Below are 19,871 nucleotides of genomic sequence, written 5' to 3'. Positions count from 1 at the left end.
TCTTCTAGTGATCTACCTCAGTAGTTGTTTTTTTGGGGAAATAATTTTTATTGATAGTACAGCCAACAGCAAAACAGGGAAACAAAAGCCATATCACAATGGAGTAGTTTATCTTATCCTTTCAGACTACAGTATGCATTTATGTATCTATGAGGTAAGGACTAACAATGTGCAAATGTTTAATTTAGACTGTCTAACCTTTTGTTCTTCTTTTCTAGACTTTCATAGTATTGAATAGAGGGAAGACAATCTTCCGCTTCAGTGCCACATCTGCCTTGTACATTTTAACTCCTTTCAATCCTCTTAGAAAAATAGCTATTAAAATTTTGGTACATTCATATCCTTTTCTGTTGCTTGGTATAAAAAAAAAGTCACTTTTCAGAAAATGTGTCATTCATTACAGAAAACTAATAGTAGCCTGACAGATCATTTGGTTATGTTTCTTTGAACATTTATGCATTTGTTTTCTATCATGTTACAGGTAGATTATATTTAGCCTTTGCCACCAGATTTAAAGTTCTGACTATGATTGTTAACCTGGCCTCATCCACTGGTAATATATTAGTAGAGTAAGACATTAAGGGGGGAAGTTATCAATAAGACGTTATTAGTAACTAGGTTGCATTACATAAAATGGGACCTGTGTTAAAAAAGCATATCTTAATGTGATAACTGCACCCCTAAACTGCACTCATTGCAAGAGCAATTATACTGTATAAAGATGCTGTTCAATGTTCAAAGGGCTAAGGGCTAGATTCAGTAAACCCCGATTGTATCTCCGATCCGTTCCCGATTATATATAGGCTGACGAATTCACAAAAGGCCTGCATACAAATGGGGACGATCGTTGACACGTCCCCCACTCACTGCACGGATCGCTACGGAGCGATCCTGGAGCCTGCGCAGACCCTGACAGTAGTGACAGGAGAAACAGCCTCCTGTCACTGCTGTCAGGGCTTCTGCCGGCTTTTTAAATTTTTTTTAAAATCGGGCAGATAGTTTGCATGTTTTACACACGCAAAATATCTGCCCAATTAAAAAAAAAATTAACCTCCCTCCCAACAAGTGCCCCGAACCCCCCAAAAAAATTTGCCTCACAGCCGCCGCCACCGCTTAAAATTATGGCTGGAGGGTTCACATTCCCTCCTGCCATCAGTCCCACCCAAAAACAAGGAGGGATGCCTGCTCTCTGCTTCCCCGAAGCTCTGCCCCGACTCCCGCTTTCACCCCGAATCTCTCCTGCCACCCCGATCTCGCCCCGAATCTCTCTTGCTGCCTCGCTCTTGCCCCGAATCTTTCCTGCCATCCTGCTGTCGCCCCAAATCTCTCCTGCCCTTCCTCACACTGGGAGCCTGTGATTTTAACCCGCGGGTTAAAACCACAGGTTTCCTGGCCTAAAAGTCGCGGCTCAGACGCATGTCCCCCTGCGTCGATGCCCCCCCTGCACCAATGCCCCACAAAAGGCAGGAGGGATGCCAACTCCCTCCTGCCATGTTAAACCCCTCCTGGCCGGGCCCAGCCCGGCCCACCTCCCTCCCTGTGGCAAAATCTAGTCCGGCTGGTCGGGACAAGCCCACCCCTCCCCACTCACCAAAAATCAAACTGCAGAAGGGATGCCAAATCCTTCCTGCCACCCCCTGGACACCCCCTCCCCAATCCAGGCCCCCTTTCCACCCCCTCCCCGTACCTTTAACGGAGCAGGAGGGGTGCTCAACCCCTCCTGCTCCAATGCCTCCCACAATGAGTCTGAGGCTTTAGGCCCCACTCCGGCGATGCACAGAGTGGGGCCTAAGGCCCTGATTGGGTCAGGCGCCTCGGGCTCCTCCCTTGGGAGCGGCCTGAGGCAACTCAGCCAATCAGAAACTTCCTTAGTGAATACCTAAGAAAGTCCCGGATTGGCCAATCAGGGACTTCCTTGGTGAGTACTCATAGGGGGAGATAAGTGAAGAGAGAGAGTGAGTGCATTTATAGGTCAGTAAGAGGAGTTTGAATTGTATGGGAAGCCAGTGAAGTGACTTTAGGAGAGGGGTAACATGAGTAAAGTGGCTCTCCTGGAATATGAGTCGTGTCGCCAAATTCTGGATGGATTGGAGGGAAGCAAGATGGCTAAGCAGAAGGCCTGAGAGTAGCATGTTGCAGTAGTCTAAGCGCAAGGTGATGAGGGCATGGACTAGTGTTTTGGTAGTATGCTCAGAGAGGAAGGGTCAGATTTTGGTAATATAAAGCAGTGATTCCCAACCCTGTCCTGAAGGACCACCAGCCAGTCAGGTTTTCAGGACATCCCTAATGAATAGCATGGAGCAGATTTGGAGGCCTGCCTCCTCCATTATATGCAAATCTATCTCATGCATATTCATTAGGGCTATCCCAAAAACCCGACTGGCTGGTGGTCCTCCAGGACAGGGTTGGGAACAACTGATATAGAGGAAGAAGCAGCAGGTTTTAGTGATATGTTGGACCTGGGTGTTGAAGGAAAGAGAAGAGTCAAAGATGACCTCAAGATTACAAGCGAGATAGCTTCAATTAGGTGAGTGGGAATTGGATTGGAGAGCAGGTAGTGGGTTTGGAGGATGAAAGAAGATGTGTGGTAGAGAAAGAGGAGAGGGTAGCAGGTGTTGAGGGGAGTTTAATAGAAGGGGTAGATGGAGGGAGGGAGTGTTTCCATCTGTCCTACTTCTTTTAGGAACCAGAAAGGCAACTTTTAGGGGCTTTTCTTCCTAATACAATCGGGGCATATCCCTGGCTTACTGGGAAAATGTTAACACACACAATTTTCCTTTTCCTCTAAATTATGGCTTTTGCCTTTCCAGCAATGCTTTCATACACACTTTCCTTTCAAACCTCAACTCAGGATCAAAACTTTAAATATAAACTATAGCAAATCTTAACTTCCTTTCCAGTGCAATAGGTGAGACATTATAATCTAGACAATACGGTTATTTCCTTATAGCCGTGTACTGCTGCTGAAGAAATCCACTCTGGATTTTTCACCCTGCCTCTGTTATACTTCACCGGGCTCTCCAGCTCCACCTTCAGTTCTTTTCTTGTGGACTCATACCTGCAGGAGTGTTTGTTCTGCTTTCCCCATTTTATTATTTTTAATTCAATATAATTTCGTCCCCTTTTCGGGTAATTTAGTGCTTGGAGTAAATTTGAAGCTCTACCTGCTTGAGAATTCACAGACTTCAGTCTGTAGCTGACAGGCCGATCCCACTGGATACCTGTTAGCCAGCCTACATAGTTTTCTCTGGAGCTCAAGTCTCACCTACTATTAATCAGGGGTTGAGTGCAGGCTGTTAGGCATCCTTAGGAGGCTCGGTGGTGTCTTGCAGGGTGCCGGCTGTGTCATCATGCCACCGCCTGTACCGGTGCGCAACTGTTGGTCTGCAGGGTGGAGGTGTAGTCAGATATAGGAGTCTGACTGGAAGCCCAAAGATCAGCTTTACAGAACCATTCCTAGCATTGTGACAGTGAATTTTCTCATCCAGCTACTGTGAGAGAGCTGAAAGCAGGCCATAGCATAGATCCTGTCAGGTCAGAATGAGTACACAAGCTGACAGCCTGTTGAGCGGAATCGGGAGAGGTTTGAAAAGTAAGGTTCTGAGTGTTTCTGAATGTCCCCCTATGTTCCCCCCTCCTGAAAAATCCTAAAATCTCTGTTTTTAGAGTTTGGGAAGTGTGAAAAATATCGCAATTTTGGTATGAATTTTTTGACATTGGTCATCTTGGATTTTTTGTGATCTTTTTTCTAAAGCTCCGTGCTTCTTCAAAACTGCTATTTACATAGAAACATGACGGCAGATAAAGGCCAAATGGCCCATCTAGTCTGCCCATCCACAGTAACCATTATCTCTTTCTCTCTCCAAGAGATCCCACGTGCCTATCCCAGCCCTTTTGAATTCAGACACAGTCTCTGTCTCCACCACCTCTTCTGGGAGACTTCCACGCATCTTCTATCCTTTCTGTTAAAAAAAGTATTTCCTCAGATTACTCTGGAGCCTATCACCTCTTAACTTCATCCTATGCCTTCTCATTGCAAAGTTTCCTTTCAAATAAAAGAAACTCAACTCATGCACATTTATATTATGTAGGTATTTAAACATCTCTATTGTATCTCCATTCTCCCGCCTTTCCTCCAAAGTATACAGATTGAAATCTTTAAGTCTGTCCCCATACGCTTTATCACGAAGACCACACAACATTTTAGTAGCCTTCCTCTGGACCGACTCCATCCTTTTTATATCTTTTTGAAGGTGCGGCCTCCAGAATTATACACAATATTCTAAATGAGGTCTCACCTGAGTCTTATACAGAGGCATCAATACCTCCTTTTTCCCACTTTTGCCTAGAAACCTGCTGGGATGGGGTCTTTGGGCTCTCTTCATGTGGATTCTTGCCAGGATTGTGCATATTTAGCATTTTGAGAGCCTTTTTGTGCCATGTGCAGCATCCAGCTTAGCCTGTCCCCTGCTGAAGCATGTGACTAAACACTCAACTAGCTCAGCGGGGTGACTTTTGGAGCTCGGCACAGCTGGTAATTCCATCTGCCAGGCTGCGGACCCTTCACAGCCTAGGAAACACAAATGTTAGTCACCTTAGGGTGACTCTATGCCCCAGGAGCCAGACACTTTTTCTGAATTTTAGAAATTTTTTGTGGTCTGAAGCTCAGAACAAGTGTTCTTTCCCTGAGCAGTCCCTATCCACCTCCATGGCGTCTCTCAGCGGCGTTGCTCTTTTGGACACTTCTTCAATTCATTCTGCTACTGTGCTTGAGCTACCTGACCCTGATCTGGAGGATCTTGATATGGATGACTTGCTTGCTGACCCCTTATTTGCAGGTGCAGCGCTTCCCGGGGCGGGAGTTCAGGAACTATATGCTGGATCTGTGGATCCCTCTGGGGTTTTTGGAGCCTAGAAATGCTGTCATGACCCTGCGCTGATTTGAGTCTGCAGCTTTGTACCTTATTTCTGAATCTTTTCAGGAGTTCATTTTGGTCACTCATCCGGCTCCGTCCACTTCTTCCTCCTGGCTTTGTGATGCGTTCTGGTCTTGGAGTAGTTTGACTCTCCAGAGAGTGCTCTGAAAATTTCTTGAGCTATGTCACGCTAGTATCCTCTGGCTTAGGAGTGGCAGCAACTTTTGGATCAATCCAAGATGGATTCTTTGGTGGCACAGGTGGCTAAACACACCTCTTCCCCAGTGGTGGTGTAGTGTTAGAAGATATGCAGGACCACTGTGTGGATGTGGTCCTCAGGAAAATCTTTGACATAGCTGCTTTAGGCATCAAAGCTGCTTATGCAATGTTATTTGTCGCATGCGCCTGTCTCTCTCAAATGTGCACACTGGAAAGTGAGGTGATGGTTCTCCCTCCTCAACTTTTTTTGGGTGGGGACAGATTATATGGCAGATGCATTGTATGACCTTATGTGAGTTTGGCAAAGGTGTCAGCGTGCTCCTTCTCTGCCCGCAGAATGTTTTGCTTCAGACAGTAGGCTGGTGATTCCACTTCCAAGGCTTCTTTGGCTAGACCAACTTTTCAGAAGCAATTATTGTTTGGCAAAGGTCTGCACGACCTCATGGTTTCTGAGAATGACTGTTGCCCAAAGACTCTGCCTGATAGCAGACCCAGACCCTCCTGAGGTTCTGGTCATTCTAATTTTGTGGCTTACAGCGATTCTGACCGTATGCAAGTGCCACATCGCAGAAGTTTTCACTGGGCTACCAATGATGAAATAATTTCTACAGGCATTCCCAGCCTTCCATCTCCAGTTCTGCGCCCCCTGCTGAAGAGGCACAATGGCACTAGGCCGAGGGATGTTCCTCTTCAGATAGGTCTTGAACATAATTTGGTCAGGCTACAAGCTGGAATTTGCTAAACCTCTGACAGATTGGTTCGTGGACTCTTCTTCAGGTTGCCCAGACAAAGCCACTATTCAGCACTTGCTGGATATTCAAGCTATAGAGCCAGTACCGCCCGACCCCCCTAGGGCTCAGCAGATACTCTATATATTTTTATTGTGCTAAAAAAAGGCTCCGAAGATTGGAGGCCTATTCTGAATCTTCAGCATGTGAATGCAGCTGTCAAGATTCCCCGTTCTGAATGGAGACCATGCGTTTGGTCATTGCAGCAGTGGCCCAAGGAGAGTTTCTTGCCTCTATGGATCTCAGAGGCATACTTGCACATTCCCATTTTGCCTGGAATGCTGAGCCGGGGATGCTTCTCCCTCTCCTGTACAACTGAAGGGCATTTATTTACCTGCAGGGCTGGCTCTTTCCCTATACCTGCCTGAGGCTTCCCGGGACTGCTAGTACCTCCCCTTTCATTGATCTTCTTTTGTCTGGTAGCCTTGCTGCTGAAACAGACTCAGTTCTCCCTCTTGATATGGGAAAAGAATAATAGGGAAGAAAGTTAATTGTCGGAGCCCTCCCCACCTTGATTCCAGGTTTCTGTGTCTTCAAGGGCATTTCACCTTTCTCAAGCTGCTTTAAAGTCCTGTCTCTCCCCTTAAGCACAGGCTTGCTTTCAGCCTGCTCTGGTCTCAGGGCTGAGTTTCTGTATGTGACGGGTGCCTGCCTGTCACAATGTAAGAAAATGATAGTGAAATTAACGGTTGAATCACATACTCCCATTTGGCCACTTGGTAGGAAAATAGATTGGCTACATATCTTTTATACTCGCATTCCTTTACTAACGGAAAAGCGAAATAAGTATTATTTTGCAAAGATTTTTTTGGTAAAGAAAATGAAAGATTAGTATATAAGAAGGGACTAAACCAAACTTGATCTTACAACATACACATCCCAATTTGAATACTACCCTGGCTTGTATTGGGATCCAATGTAATTTCTGGTTAAAAACAGAATGATCATCAAATTTATTCAGATTAAATGTCACATGCATTGCGGAATTTTGGATAATTTGTAACTTTTGGAAATGTTTATAGGAACCCGCTACATATATTATTTTGCAATAATCTTGGATACTTAATAAAAGAGATTGCACCAATAGTTGAAACAGATAAGATTCAAAATAAGAACGAATAGACCTTAACTTCCATAGCATTGCAAATCCTTTTCGAACTACCAAATCTACTTGTGAATTTCAATGATAAATTCCAATCTAATTGGACCCTAAAATGTTTAATGTCGGAATAATGATGTAATTAGTACCATTTAATTGTAACTTTTTAAAATCTGTTTTATTATTAAAAGCCAAGAAAACTCTAGTTTTTTTCTTTATTTAATTTTAATTTAAAATTGGCCATCCAATCATGTATCAACACTAAAACCTTTTCTATCCAAGATATTTCTAATGGGAAATTTGAGGAAACAGGGAACATCAAGGTAATGTCATCTGCATAAAATATAGGGCTCTTTTTACAAAGGCACGCTAGCGCCTTAACGCGCGGAATAGCGCTTGCTAAATTGCCGCATGCGCTAGCTGCTACCGTCTCCTTTTGAGCAGGTGGTAGATTTTTGGCTAGCACGCGCTAATCCGGTGCGTGCACTAAAATGCTTAGCGCACCTTCGTAAAAGGAGCCCATAGTGTAAGAGTTGTAATCCGGTTAATTCCTTACTCAATGAAGAAAGATAGATATTAAAGAGGAAAGAGGAGATCCCCGAGGAACTCCGCATGGTATACTCCATTTTTGAGAGAAAATTTCATCTCGTCTAACCTAATATATCTGAAATCATAAAAAATGGTTTAACTGATAGATCCAATGAGTCAAGGCAATGCAATAAAATATGATCAACTAAATCAAAGGCACAACTCAAATCTAATTGTAAAGTCAAGGCATTTTGTCCCAAAGATAAAATACTAAATAAGCGATTTATTAAAGAAACAAGTACAGTTTCTGTACTGTGGAGTGATCTGAAACAAGACTGAAAATTAGATAATAATATAAAACGATTTAAATATGTGGATTGATAATTGAATGTTAACCATCCCTTCTAACAGTTTAGTAAACAAAAGGGATTAAAGCTAGTGCTTGGTGGTTTGAAACTTCACTAATAGATTCTTTGGGATCTTTAACAATGGAGTGACAATTATTTGACTTAATTCCATTGGGAAGCAAAGTACTTGTGATCTAGGAACAGTATAATCCATTCACGCTCTACTAAAATCTTTGAAGAAGCTTTGCTCATGATAGCCGGACTGCGGCTATGTAAATGGCAATAAGACTGTGAGTACTTCTTATATAATCTTATGAAAGAAGACCAATCTTGTTCGTCGAACATATTTCAAGACAAATCCGCTAAACATGAATCATCCTATTAACTAACGTGCATAAATTAGGATTACAAGAGTCCCTGATATTGCATAGTTTTGTTTTAAAATAATTAGTGTTGTGAGCGACAATATGAAGTAACACTTTTCAAACAATAATTTTATGTCTATCACAGTTGATCCAATTTGGGCAGAATAATCTGTTCTGCGTTTTTCCTTTACTAATTTTTTTTTATACTCACGGGCTAAATCTCTCCGTTGTTTTTCAACAGCACTTTGTTGATCATTACGCTAAACTCGCTCCAGTCTTCTTACGGAGCGTTTTAATGTTAGCAATTCCAGACTGAACAAAATGTGCATGAACAGGAAAATGCAGCTGCCTAGCTTTCAAAGTGAAAGAAATAAGTAGTTACACTTTTCTTTGTCAATCACTGAGATGATTTTTGTGTGTGTGTTAAAATCGACTATTAATCTTCAAAGCAATTTAAATGGGCAGGAGAGGCTCCTGCTTGGTTAAATGGTATGTGGACCCCCTAACCACTGTTAACCAGAGAGTGCTGTTAAATATCACTACTAACTGTCCCTGCATTGTCCAGATAGAAACCTAGAAAAATGACGGCAGAAAAGGGCCATAACCCATCAAGTCTGCCCACACTAATGACCCACTCCCCTAACTTTGCCCTCTTAGATATCCATAGCCCATCAAGTCTGTCAACTCTGATGACCCTCCCCCAAATTTACCCTCTTAGAGATCCCACATGTGCATCCCATTTATTCTTAAAATCTGGCACGCTGCTGGCCTCGATCACCTGCACTGGGAGTTCATTCCAATGATCAACCACTCTTTCAGTGAAGAAATAGTGCCAGGGCAGTACTTAGCAAAGCCTGCACTTAGCTGCTAACCAGTTAAGTAAGCAGCTAAAGTTAGAACAGCAAAGGAGGTATTCTGACTTTAGCTGTGGAGCTTACTGGGCACTGGTCTGAATATTGCCCAGAGCCTGGTTAACTTCCAGGTAGTAACATCAGGCATATTAGTGCTCTTCATCTCCCCCTCCATCTGATGACCTGAAGGTCCCTCCCCAAATCACCCATCTCCAGGCCAACCTTGTATAATCCTGGTGGTCTAGTGGGGGGGTCCTATGGGAAGGTATAAAGCCCATTATTTTCATAAGACGGCCGCTGCAACCAGTGGCGCAGTGAGGGTGAGCGGCACCTGGGGAGTTGGCGCCCCTCCCCCACTGTCCCTTGCTACGCATGCCTTTTTAGCATTGGCGCGAGCAGCCGTCAACTTGCTGCCTGTGTCGGCTTCCGCGCTCTGATGTCACTTCCTAAGCACGGATCCCAGGAGTGACGTCAACACGGGCAACAAGTTGGTGGCTGCTTGTGCCGATTACGGGGGAAGGGAAGGGGCGTGCGTGTGGCAGGGGGAGGAGTGGGAAGGGGGAGGGGGAGAGGAGGAGGAGTGCCAGCACCCCAAGCAAGACAACACTCAGGGCGGACCGTCTCCCCCCCCCCCCCCTTACTACGCCATTGGCCGTAACCTCTAGCCGTGATCTTTCCATACCCACATAAGTTTAAGTGACCGGCACATTTAGATTTAGTCCTGGATATTCAGCCCAGCATTGACTCTCCAGGGTTAATTCTGCCCACAGCAGTAAAAACACACTGATCATCAAGCATGCTATTGCTTGGTTATGCCTTTGCAAGGAGCTTGCCTGAACTATTAAGTGACTGTTATTGCCTAATTCGTGTGGACTGAAACTGGGAGGTTGTTCACTAAGTTCAGGTATATTGGAAAGGAAGAAGAAAAGGACAGGAATTGCAGTGCCTGCAGGTTGGGGGATGGGCACAAGCCTGCGCTGAAGAGGAAACAGTTCTGTGTTTCTCAAGTGCAAAGTTGTTTCCTTTTGCTACTTGTTTTGGCTCTGTCAAAACAAAAATAGTGGGGGAAATGCAAAAAATATCTTCAACGAAAAAAGGAAGATTGAATCTCAATTAATAAATACACCAAGAAAATAACTCTCTTCCCAAAACACCAAACCTCTTATTACATCAATACACCATTCTTTAAATTTGGAAGGTTTATGCTCAGAGACTTTTAGAGGAAAAAAAGGAGGACTACCCCGAAAACCCCTTCACTCGTATTATTGCATGTTCCTCCAAACTCATATATATTCTTATAACTCATACATGCTTGTGAAAACAAAAGATAAGAACAACACTTATATAGGACCAAAAGAATGGTTGGTATCTTAGTCCAATGATAAATGATCTGTGATCCAGTTGTAGGATGGGCCATCCATTGCCATTACTCTAATATAAAAAACTGTTTCTAGCTTATTGAAATTTAATTTCGTTTCTTGAATTCAAATAATGGTGGACTAACCCCCCTTTTTACGAAACTGCAATAGCAGTTTCTAGTGCGGGGAGCCGCGCCGAATGGCCCGTGCTGCTCCTGGTGCTCATAGAGTTCCTATGAGCGTCAGGAGCAGCGCGAGGCATTCAGTGTGGCTCCCGGCACTAAAAAATGCTAGCGCAGTTTAATAAAAGGAGGCCTAAATAGTAGATTACATTGCCATGTTTACACTTTTGTGTAATTATTTGATTTCTTCTTTTGAAATGTTTCTGAGCTGTTTCAAGTTGTAATGCTTGATTTAAAAATGGATAAGGTTTTATATATATATTTATATATTGTCACCAGCCGGGCCCGCAAGGAAACTGTGGGGGGACTGCCGACTGGTGACAGTACAACCCTGGCGCGGCTCCCAAAGAGGGAGACCCTAAACAGTGATATAGTTCTCTGGCTCCACAATAATAATAAGCCAACAAGATCTCAGACTATTGCAGCAGGTTTATTCTATCCAAAAGGAACAAAAACGATTCCACTTGCGCGTCCTCCTCCAACAAACAGTTCGTAGTAGCCAGTTAGTAGTCCTACAAACAAACTTAAGTTTTGTTCCAGGTAAGTAATCCTATGTTCAAGGCAATCTCCTGGCAGCTTCACTCAGCTTCAAACCAGAACACAAAACAAAGGAAACACTTTTACACTTCTTCCTAGAGACCTGAGCTTTCAGTAATACAGTCTTGTTCTTCACCAGGCTCCTGTACAATAGACCAAAAAATAAAACTTCAGAGCAATGCAGCTTGTAAACTTCGCCTCTCAAGGCTGCAGCAACTCTCCAGTCTCTGGAGACTGGGAACAGAATTTCTGGGTCCACCTTTTACTATTGGCTTTTTCAAGCACCCACAAAAATCTCAACCCTAGGTCTTCAGGGAACCCTCCCCAATTCTGTAAGTCACTGGCTCTTGATGCAGCAAACAAAAACACTAAAAAACCCTACACCAGCTTCCTTCTAGCTCAGTCCCAACTGGTGTGCAGCAACTTAATTAAGGCTCTACACAGCTCAAGCACCATATCCGCCCAGCCCCCACTTCTGTGCAACAACAACAACAAAAAAAAAAAACCTTTCTCAAAACAGTTCCTTCAGTAAATTGTCCCAACAAAAATCCAAAAGGAGCAAAATAAGTTACTGGCAAGAAACTGCCAAACTCACATCCATCGGTTCCACCGATTCAGCTTCAGGCACAACAAACTCAGCTATGTCCATACATTCTTCTGGAGCCTCCAGCTCTGTAATCTCCTGGGGTGCAGAGCCTTCCCATTCCTTGGGCTCTTGGTGTATGCCTTGCCTTTGCCTGGCCAGAAGAGCCCTATCTGCTAGGTCTTCCTGTGCTGCCTGCTTTACAGTCTTTGAGAGCTGTTTTAAGGTGTTAAAGCCACTCCCTAGCTTACCTGGCTGGGGCACAGGTTTGAGTGCTCTTTGGCTCCCTCTCAGTTCACTGGGAATATTACTGTCTGGGAACTGATTGAACTTCCTAAGGGAGCTTGCTTTCCTAACAGGCTCTGGCTCTAGAATGTGTTCTAGGTAACAGGTCAGGCTCATTCTCCTCAGGATAGGCAGCCCTGTCCTCAACAGCCTCCGAGATACTACCTTTAACTGGTTTCCTGCCTCGGGGAACTGGTTTAGTGCATGTCTTACTCCTGACAGGTTCGTCCATGGGGATGGAAATGTCACATTATATATATTATATATATATATATTATATTATATATATATATATTATATATATATATATTATATATATATAATAAATATATATAAATATATAATATATATATTTATATATATATAAAGAACAACACATCTATTTGTGTGGCCTCATTGTGCCACATTCCAATTAACTGCTTCAGGGAACCAATTAGACATGTGGAGGGGCATAATCAAAAAAAGCGTCTAAGTCCCCTTTTGGCCTAAGTCCTTAAACGTTCAACGCAGAAGCAGGGAAAGTGTCCATAACCAAACCAAACGTCCTTGTTTTGATTATGGCCTTCCTCTGCCTAAACGTCCAATCATCACTAAGTCTAAAAGTACACCCACACCACGTCTACACTTTTCAGCCATAATGAAACAAAAACAACACCGGTTACAGGACCCCCTCCACACACACACACAACGATCCAGGCAGGAGGGTGCCCAAGCCCTCCTGCCATGTCGAACCGCGACCCCCCCCCCCCCAACAACATCGGGACAAGAGGGAGCTCAAGCCCTCTTGCCCTGGCCAACCGCGGCACCCCCGACATATCGGGGCAAGAGGGAGCCCAAGCCCTGTTGCCCCGCCAATTAACATCGGGCCAGGAGAGAGCCCAAGCTCTCCTGGCCCCGGTGACCACCCCGCCGCTACTTGAATGGGCCAGTAGGAAGCCCAAACCCTCTTGGCCCTGGCGACCCCCACGCCGCTACTCGTTCGGGCCAGGAGGGAGCCCAAACCCTCCTGCCCTCGACACAACCCCCCTCCCCCCAACGACCGCCCCCCCAGAACCCCTGATCCCTCCCACCAGCCGATCCACGACCCCCTGGCCAACCCCACGACCCCCCCACACCCATTCCCCGTACCTTGTTTCAGGTGGCCGGACAGACGGGTGCCAAACCCGCCTGTCCGGCAGGCAGCCAATGGCAGAATGGGGCCGGATTGGCTCAGCTGTCCCAAAGCCCCGCCCACAGGTGGGGCCTAAGGCGCCTGGGCCAATCAGAATAGGCCCGGGAGCCTTAGGCCCCCCTGGGGCCGGGTTGGGCCCTTGTGCCTCAGGCCCCGCCCCCAGGAGGGGCCTAAGGCTCCTGGCCTATTCTGATTGGCCCAGGCGCTTTAGGCCCCACCTGTGAGCGGGACTTTGGGATGGCTGGGCCAATCCGGCCCCATTCTGCTGTTGACTGCCTGCCGGACAGGCGGGTTTGGCACCCGTCTGTCCGGCCACCTGAAACAAGGTACGGGGAAGGGAGGTGGGGGTTGGGGTGGGGGGTCGTGGGGTCGGCCAGGGGGTCGTGGGTCGGCTGGGGGGGGCGGTCATTGGGGGGAGGGGGGTTGCTTCGAGGGTGTAGTGCGGGGTGGGGGTAGGGGGTCCGTGGCCAGGAGGGTTTGGGCTCCCTCCTGGCCCGAACGAGTAGCGGCGGGGGGGGGTCATCAGGGTCAGGAGGGTTTGGGCTCCCTACTAGCCCATTCAAGTAGCGGTGGGGGGGGGGTCACCGCGGGCCAGGAGAGCCTGGGCTCTCTCCTGGCCCACTCGATTTGGGGGTCGCCGCGGGCCAGGAGAGCTTGGGCTCTCAACTGGCCCGATGTTAATTATGAGGGAGGGTGATGGATCACGGCAGAAGAGATGCCTCACCTCCCCTACCGCGATGCCATCACTCCTCTACCGGAACTGCCGCAACCCACGGCAGGAGAGATAGGGCATCTCTCCTGCCGCGGGTCGTGGCAGTTCGGGTAGAGGAGTGATGGCATCGCAGTAGGGGAGATGAGGCATCTCTCCTGCCACGATGGTTGCGGTGGGTAAGTTGCTGGGCCGCTGAACTGATGGCGCCAGCGGCCATCAGCTCAGTGGCCCCTTTTTTGGCACTTAGACCTGGTTTGACTACATCTAAGTCAAAAAGGTCTAAGTGCCGACTAGGCAACCTGTAAATGTTTTGGTTATACCTGTTATACGCCTAAGTGTAGGTCGGCCCACCTCCCGCCCACTGCCCGCCCTTTCCCCTCCTCTAAACACATCTCTTTTCTCTCTGAGCGTTTAGAGGCAGGAGAAAGGCCTAAGCTGGTTTTAGATACGTCTAAAAACCAGCTTTGGTTATGGGTACTTGGACGATCAGGCTTTTTGATCGTCCAAGTAGCCATTTAGGACACTTTTTAGACTTTTTTTTTATTATTATTATTACCCCCTAAATCTCTTTTTCAATAAACAACTGTTGATAGTCTGTTAGTATGAAAAATTATTTTCTCTGCTGCTACGGCTGTATGGGACTGCTTATTTTAGGCCTTTTTTGTTGAAAGATTTATAAATAAAAGTAAAAAAAAAATAAGTTGCACCAAACTGTTTGTATCTAATTAGCTCATTTAACTATATTTTCATTAGTCTTTATTAATGGTAAAGCAGGCTAATAAAGCTAGTAATAATTAAACATTAATTTAATATGTAATACATATCGACACATGTATTAACACTAACACACAATATATGGGTTCATAAGTGTCTAGAACTGATTGTAAATACACAGAAAAAGAGGACTATATTTAATGTGCTCTTGTACAATCAGAGAAACCTTTTAATATGTAGTATTTCTATTTTTTATGTTTAGTAATTAAATTCACCACAAGTGCTGTTAAAGAAAATGGGCAACATATATATTTCCACAATAGAGCATTCACAGAAGGACATGAACATAGAACAATTATATACTGACTAAAACTAAACTATGATGTCAGGTAAAATAAACCCACAAAATGAAATTGCCTTAATAATTAAAAATAAGAAATTCTTAAGGTATATATTTAAGTTGTCAATGTTATTTAAGCACACACAGGAAATTATGATAGGTGTTGGAGAGACTGGGGAAAATTGGACTTACATCAACATTTTAGAATACACCCTAGTATAACATGTATTATGAAGTATTATTTGTGCCCTTCTAAGTTTATTATATAGAGAGCTGGTTGTCTATTAGCTGAAAATAAATGGATACATAATGGGGCTCATTTTCAAAGTACTTAAAACACACAGAGGGGCATTTTCAATAGTGCGTCGAAGTCTGACTCTGCATTTACCACTAAACGTCCAAAGTCAGATATGGAAAAACAGCTATTTTCAAACATCCCGGATGTCAAATTTTTTTCCTGAAAATCACCTACTTGGACGTCTTGGTTGACAAAATGCCTAACTTTGTGCGGCATTTTTAATCACAGATGCGTCCAAGTCCCAAGTGTCCAAATGCAGACCATTTGGACATGGGAGGAGCCAGCATTGTAATGGACTGGTAACACAGAAAAGAGAGCAGTGGGGCACCTTAGAGGACACTGCTGTGAAATTCACAAACAGGGTGCCAGATGTACATCGCACCAAAACCCCCTTATAATTTAAGGTGAGCTCTCCAAAACTCCCCCCAAATCTACCATACCCACCTGTCTCCCACTCAATAGCCCTTATAGCTGCAGGTGGCATCTATATGGAAGCTGAGTAGGGTTTTGGTGGTCTTACACTATCCGCTATAAATGTAGAGGTTAGAGTGTCTTATGAACCTGGGTCCTTCTCTCTATGGTTCACTAGCCTATCCACCAGTCTACTTAAAACACCTGTGAGATGCAGCTGTTCTACAGACAGGTATGTACTCTTTAAATAGGATATGAGGGTAGAAGGGGAGGTCTGTGAGCATTAGGGGAGTGAGGGGGGGGGGAGTCCGAAGCAACAGAACCAAGAGGAAAAAAGGGGGTCCAACCTTGTCTGCAGTGAAAAAACCAACCAGGAACAAACAAACCAAAACTGCAGATATGTACAACGATGTAGGCAAAATTTATTGTGACAACCAAAATATATTTTAAAACATTTTTACCAAACAAGGGACCCGACACAGTCCGTGTTTCGGACAATCTTCATCAGGGGTCCATGGTAGAAAAGGGAAAAAACATATGTCACAAAAAATGTTGAAAAATACAGTAAAAACAAACAGATGATGTTTCACGCCGAGAATCACTAAATATCGTAAAAATCTCGCTAGAGTGAAAACGCTGCGGGGTTGTCATAAAATATAAGTAAATAAAAAACGTAAAGCAACCAAACAAAAATCGTAAAGCTTTACATATCTGCAGTTTTGGTTTGTTTGTTCCCGGGGGGGGGGGGAGTCCACCACACTTTTGGGGCACTTAGACACATCTAAAACAGGTCTAACTCTAGGCATCTAAGTTCCATCTAGGACGTCCTAGGAAAGCTTCAATTATCGCTGCAGGATGTCCAGGTCTAAGCCTGCCTGATGTCTACCCATAACACGCCTCCCAACATGTCCTTTTGAGCACAGTGGCTTAGAAGTCCTGCTGGACGTCCAGAAAGTAGGTTTTGAAAATCTGCACTTAGACGTCCTGGTTATTAGGACATCCAAGTGCCACCTTAGGTGGGTTTTGGACGTCTGGATGTTTTGATTATGAGCCCCACAAAGTTTCTATTGTATCTTGTGTGTCTAAATGTTTTGAAAAGGAACCCCAATATCTTCTTGCTATGTTACAGTTGTTTACAATTTGAAATATGTTCCATGTTTTGCTACATTTTTAATATTACTGAATGACATGATACAGAATATTTATTTCATTTATTCCTTAACTATAATGAACATTATTCAGCATGCTCATTATGTGCACTATTTTAACCAATTGTGTATTTATGACAATGAGTAACCCTCCAGAGTGGACCAAGAATGTAGAGTAAGTATAATTATTAATTATATAAAATATTTATTGACAATTTGATTGCAATGTATCCTCCAGTTGTTGTTTGGTCTGTCCAATCCCCCCGAGCCAGTTTCAGATTTCTTTCCAAGCTGACAGTGAGAGGTAGGCAAAGATAGAGATGGCCTAAAATATCTTGGAAAATGCACATATGCCACTGCACTGATCTAGTTCTGATTTATCTGAGTCTCTTCATTCTGATATGGTCAGTTTGTATTACAGAAACTCAAGTTTCAATCCCATTCTTAACAGTTATATAAAAGCAGCTGGAAAAAGACTTATTTATTTATTTTAAAAATGTATATACCATTTAAAACTAAACGGTTTACATGGTTTACATACACAATATTAAAATGACAACAAAATAAAAGCAAATACATGATAAAATAATCATATAATAAAAATAAATACATATAATCCTCATACAATGGTTTGCGAGTGTTTTGCAAGCAAAACATTTTATTAAATTTTAATTTGATATACAAGCAATGTCTTGCAATACAAGTACATAGAGTATGCACACATCACAACCGAGCTGATGGTTCTTATCTGTCATAACGCTGCAGGAGTGTAGTGACTGTTCTTTTTTTTTTTTTTTTTTTTGAGTTCAAATGTTTTTATTGATTATAATAAGAGGAAAATACAATACCATATGAAAAGATGTACATGTAGGCACAGTTATCTCTCTAACAACCCAGACATGCATATGAACATATTTGTATATAATTTATATCTTACTCACGGTAAATTTTTAAGTTTGTGAATCCTATAAGATATACATATGACAAAGACACAAAAGGTCAATCAGAGCAGTAATCAAGTAATGGTTTCCATATATCATAATATTTAGACATTAGATGAGATTTTTCAGCATAGATTTTTTCATATTTACCAGTGATACAAAGAGCATTCCACCACATATGAAACTCAACTTTAGTGAGATCTTTCCAACAATATAGAATCGTTTGCAAAGCTAATGCCAACCATAATGGTAAGTAAGCATTCTGAGGATTTAGATAAGGGGGTCGATATTGTTTGACTCATACCAATGAGTATAGCAGGTGACATCGTTTCGTGCATCTGAAGGACTGCACATACAGTTTCCCAAACTCTGTCCCAAAAGATTTGGACGTGTGAACAAGAGAAAAGTAAATGTTCCAAGGAACCCTCATCTGAGTTGCAAGACCAGCAGAGAGGGGACGTTTTTGAGTCGATTTTATGAGACAATTGTGGGGTCCATACAGCTCTGTGAATCACAAAGTAAATAGATTGCAATAGGGAAGCAGAGCGAATGGATTTGAAGAAGATCTTCCAGAGCTCCTCCCAGTCAATAGCATCAGAGGGGAGACTGAGTTTATAATTCCATTTCTGTTCCAGTTCTGTAGATCCAGGAAAAGCCGACACCTGCAATATTTTATACCATATTGATGCGGTGAGTATTTGTCCAGTATTCCTATGTAGAAAACTTCGTAGACCAGAGTCAGCGTTGGAGGTGAGAATCGTAGGTAGGGAATTTCGAATGCAATGCAGAAGTTGTAACCATCTGTAATGTTGAGTAGCAGGAAGTCCTTTATTCTCTACTAGTATTTGAAACGGAGTCCAATCAGCTGAAGTCATGAGATCTTGCACAGTCCAAATGTCGCATCCTTGCCATTCTCTCCAGGATACAGTTGAGTTTTGAATTTTAAAGCGATCATTCCTCCAGAGAGGAATCAGAGTCGATGTCTCCCATTTACCCTTAAAAGTTAAGTCGAGGTTGTGAATGGTTGATTTATAGGCCTGAAGAATAGGGTCCGTGGCGTCTGATTTAGACAGGAGCGCACCCGCCAATAGTTGAAGACGTTGTTCACCATATAGCTCTCGTTCAATCAGTATCCATGTTGGAGGGTTAGGATCTCTGATCATTAGATAATGTCCCAGCGACCATTGTCTCATGATGAATGCATTATGGTAGTGAAAGAATGACGGGAAGTTAACCCCTCCAGATTTACGTGGAGCTTTCAATTTGTTTAATGCAATGCGTGGCTGTTTAGAATTCCATAAAAACTTCGTGAGTATGGAGTCAACTTGTTTGTAGAAATGAGAGGGCAACTGAAACGGGAGCATGTACAGTATATAATTAATTTTAGGGGTCAACATCATCTTGATAGTTTCAAGTCTCCCCCACCAAGTCAGTGTTAAGGGAGACCATTTGGTTACTACACTGCACAACAATTTTTTGGTTAAGTCTTGATTCCTGAAAAGTTTTTGGTGATTATGACAGGTACCAACTTGGTATGCTCAAATATGGTTTTGGTTTTACTGCATCACGTAAGAACTATGAGAAATAGACATTTTTATGTTTACTGACAATAAAATATATAGTCAAGTTTACGTTTCGCACAAGCGACTAAATGAAACAGAATTAAAAGTGTTTTGCTCCCGAGTTTCTTTTATATTCAGTGTCTGGTGCATCACGTTGTAGCATCCAACAATAGTCGGCAAGCATTGACGGATTCCAATTGCCCTGGTATCGTTTCTCCATCGTAGCTATGTCTTGATGAAACCTTTCACCGTGCTCGTCACTCACAGCACCGAGATTTGCGGGGAAGAAGTCCAAGTGTGAATGGAGGAAATGAATCTTGAGTGACATATTGCACTTCATTCTCTTGTATGCTTTGAGAAGTTTGTCTACCAGCTGAATGTAGTTTGGGGCTCTGTAATTGCCCAGAAAATTGTCAACAACGTCTTTCAAGGCTTTCCAGCCAATTTTTTCCGGCCCAACTAACAGATCTTCAAATCGCTTGTCACTCATAACATGTCTGATCTGGGGGCCAACAA

At 43.7% G+C, this 19,871-nt stretch overlaps 2 protein-coding genes across 3 annotated transcripts in view; one reads left to right on the top strand and one right to left on the bottom strand.

Moving 5' to 3' along the window:
* The window catches only part of LOC117360465 (sodium channel protein type 2 subunit alpha-like), a 526,898-nt gene extending 515,005 nt beyond the window's left edge, over positions 1 to 11,893 (bottom strand). Inside the window, exon 1 of one of the 2 annotated variants that reach the window (XM_033944237.1) lies at positions 11,786 to 11,893. The gene's annotated coding sequence lies outside the window, so the exon portion shown is untranslated. The remainder of the gene's footprint in view (positions 1 to 11,785) is intronic. The other variant, XM_033944239.1, reaches the window with a different exon arrangement.
* Positions 1 to 19,871, top strand: part of LOC117360466 (sodium channel protein type 2 subunit alpha-like) — a 233,013-nt gene that overhangs the window by 64,527 nt on the left and 148,615 nt on the right. Inside the window, exons 4-5 of the mRNA XM_033944243.1 lie at positions 219 to 337; positions 16,938 to 17,027. Coding sequence (XP_033800134.1) covers positions 219 to 337; positions 16,938 to 17,027 — 209 coding nt within the window. The remainder of the gene's footprint in view (positions 1 to 218; positions 338 to 16,937; positions 17,028 to 19,871) is intronic.

Source organism: Geotrypetes seraphini, chromosome 5, assembly GCF_902459505.1.
Source record: "Geotrypetes seraphini chromosome 5, aGeoSer1.1, whole genome shotgun sequence".
NCBI classification, from domain to species: Eukaryota; Metazoa; Chordata; class Amphibia; order Gymnophiona; family Dermophiidae; genus Geotrypetes; species Geotrypetes seraphini.
Note: the sequence above shows the minus strand (reverse complement) of the source record. Positions and strands in the feature narration are given on the sequence as shown.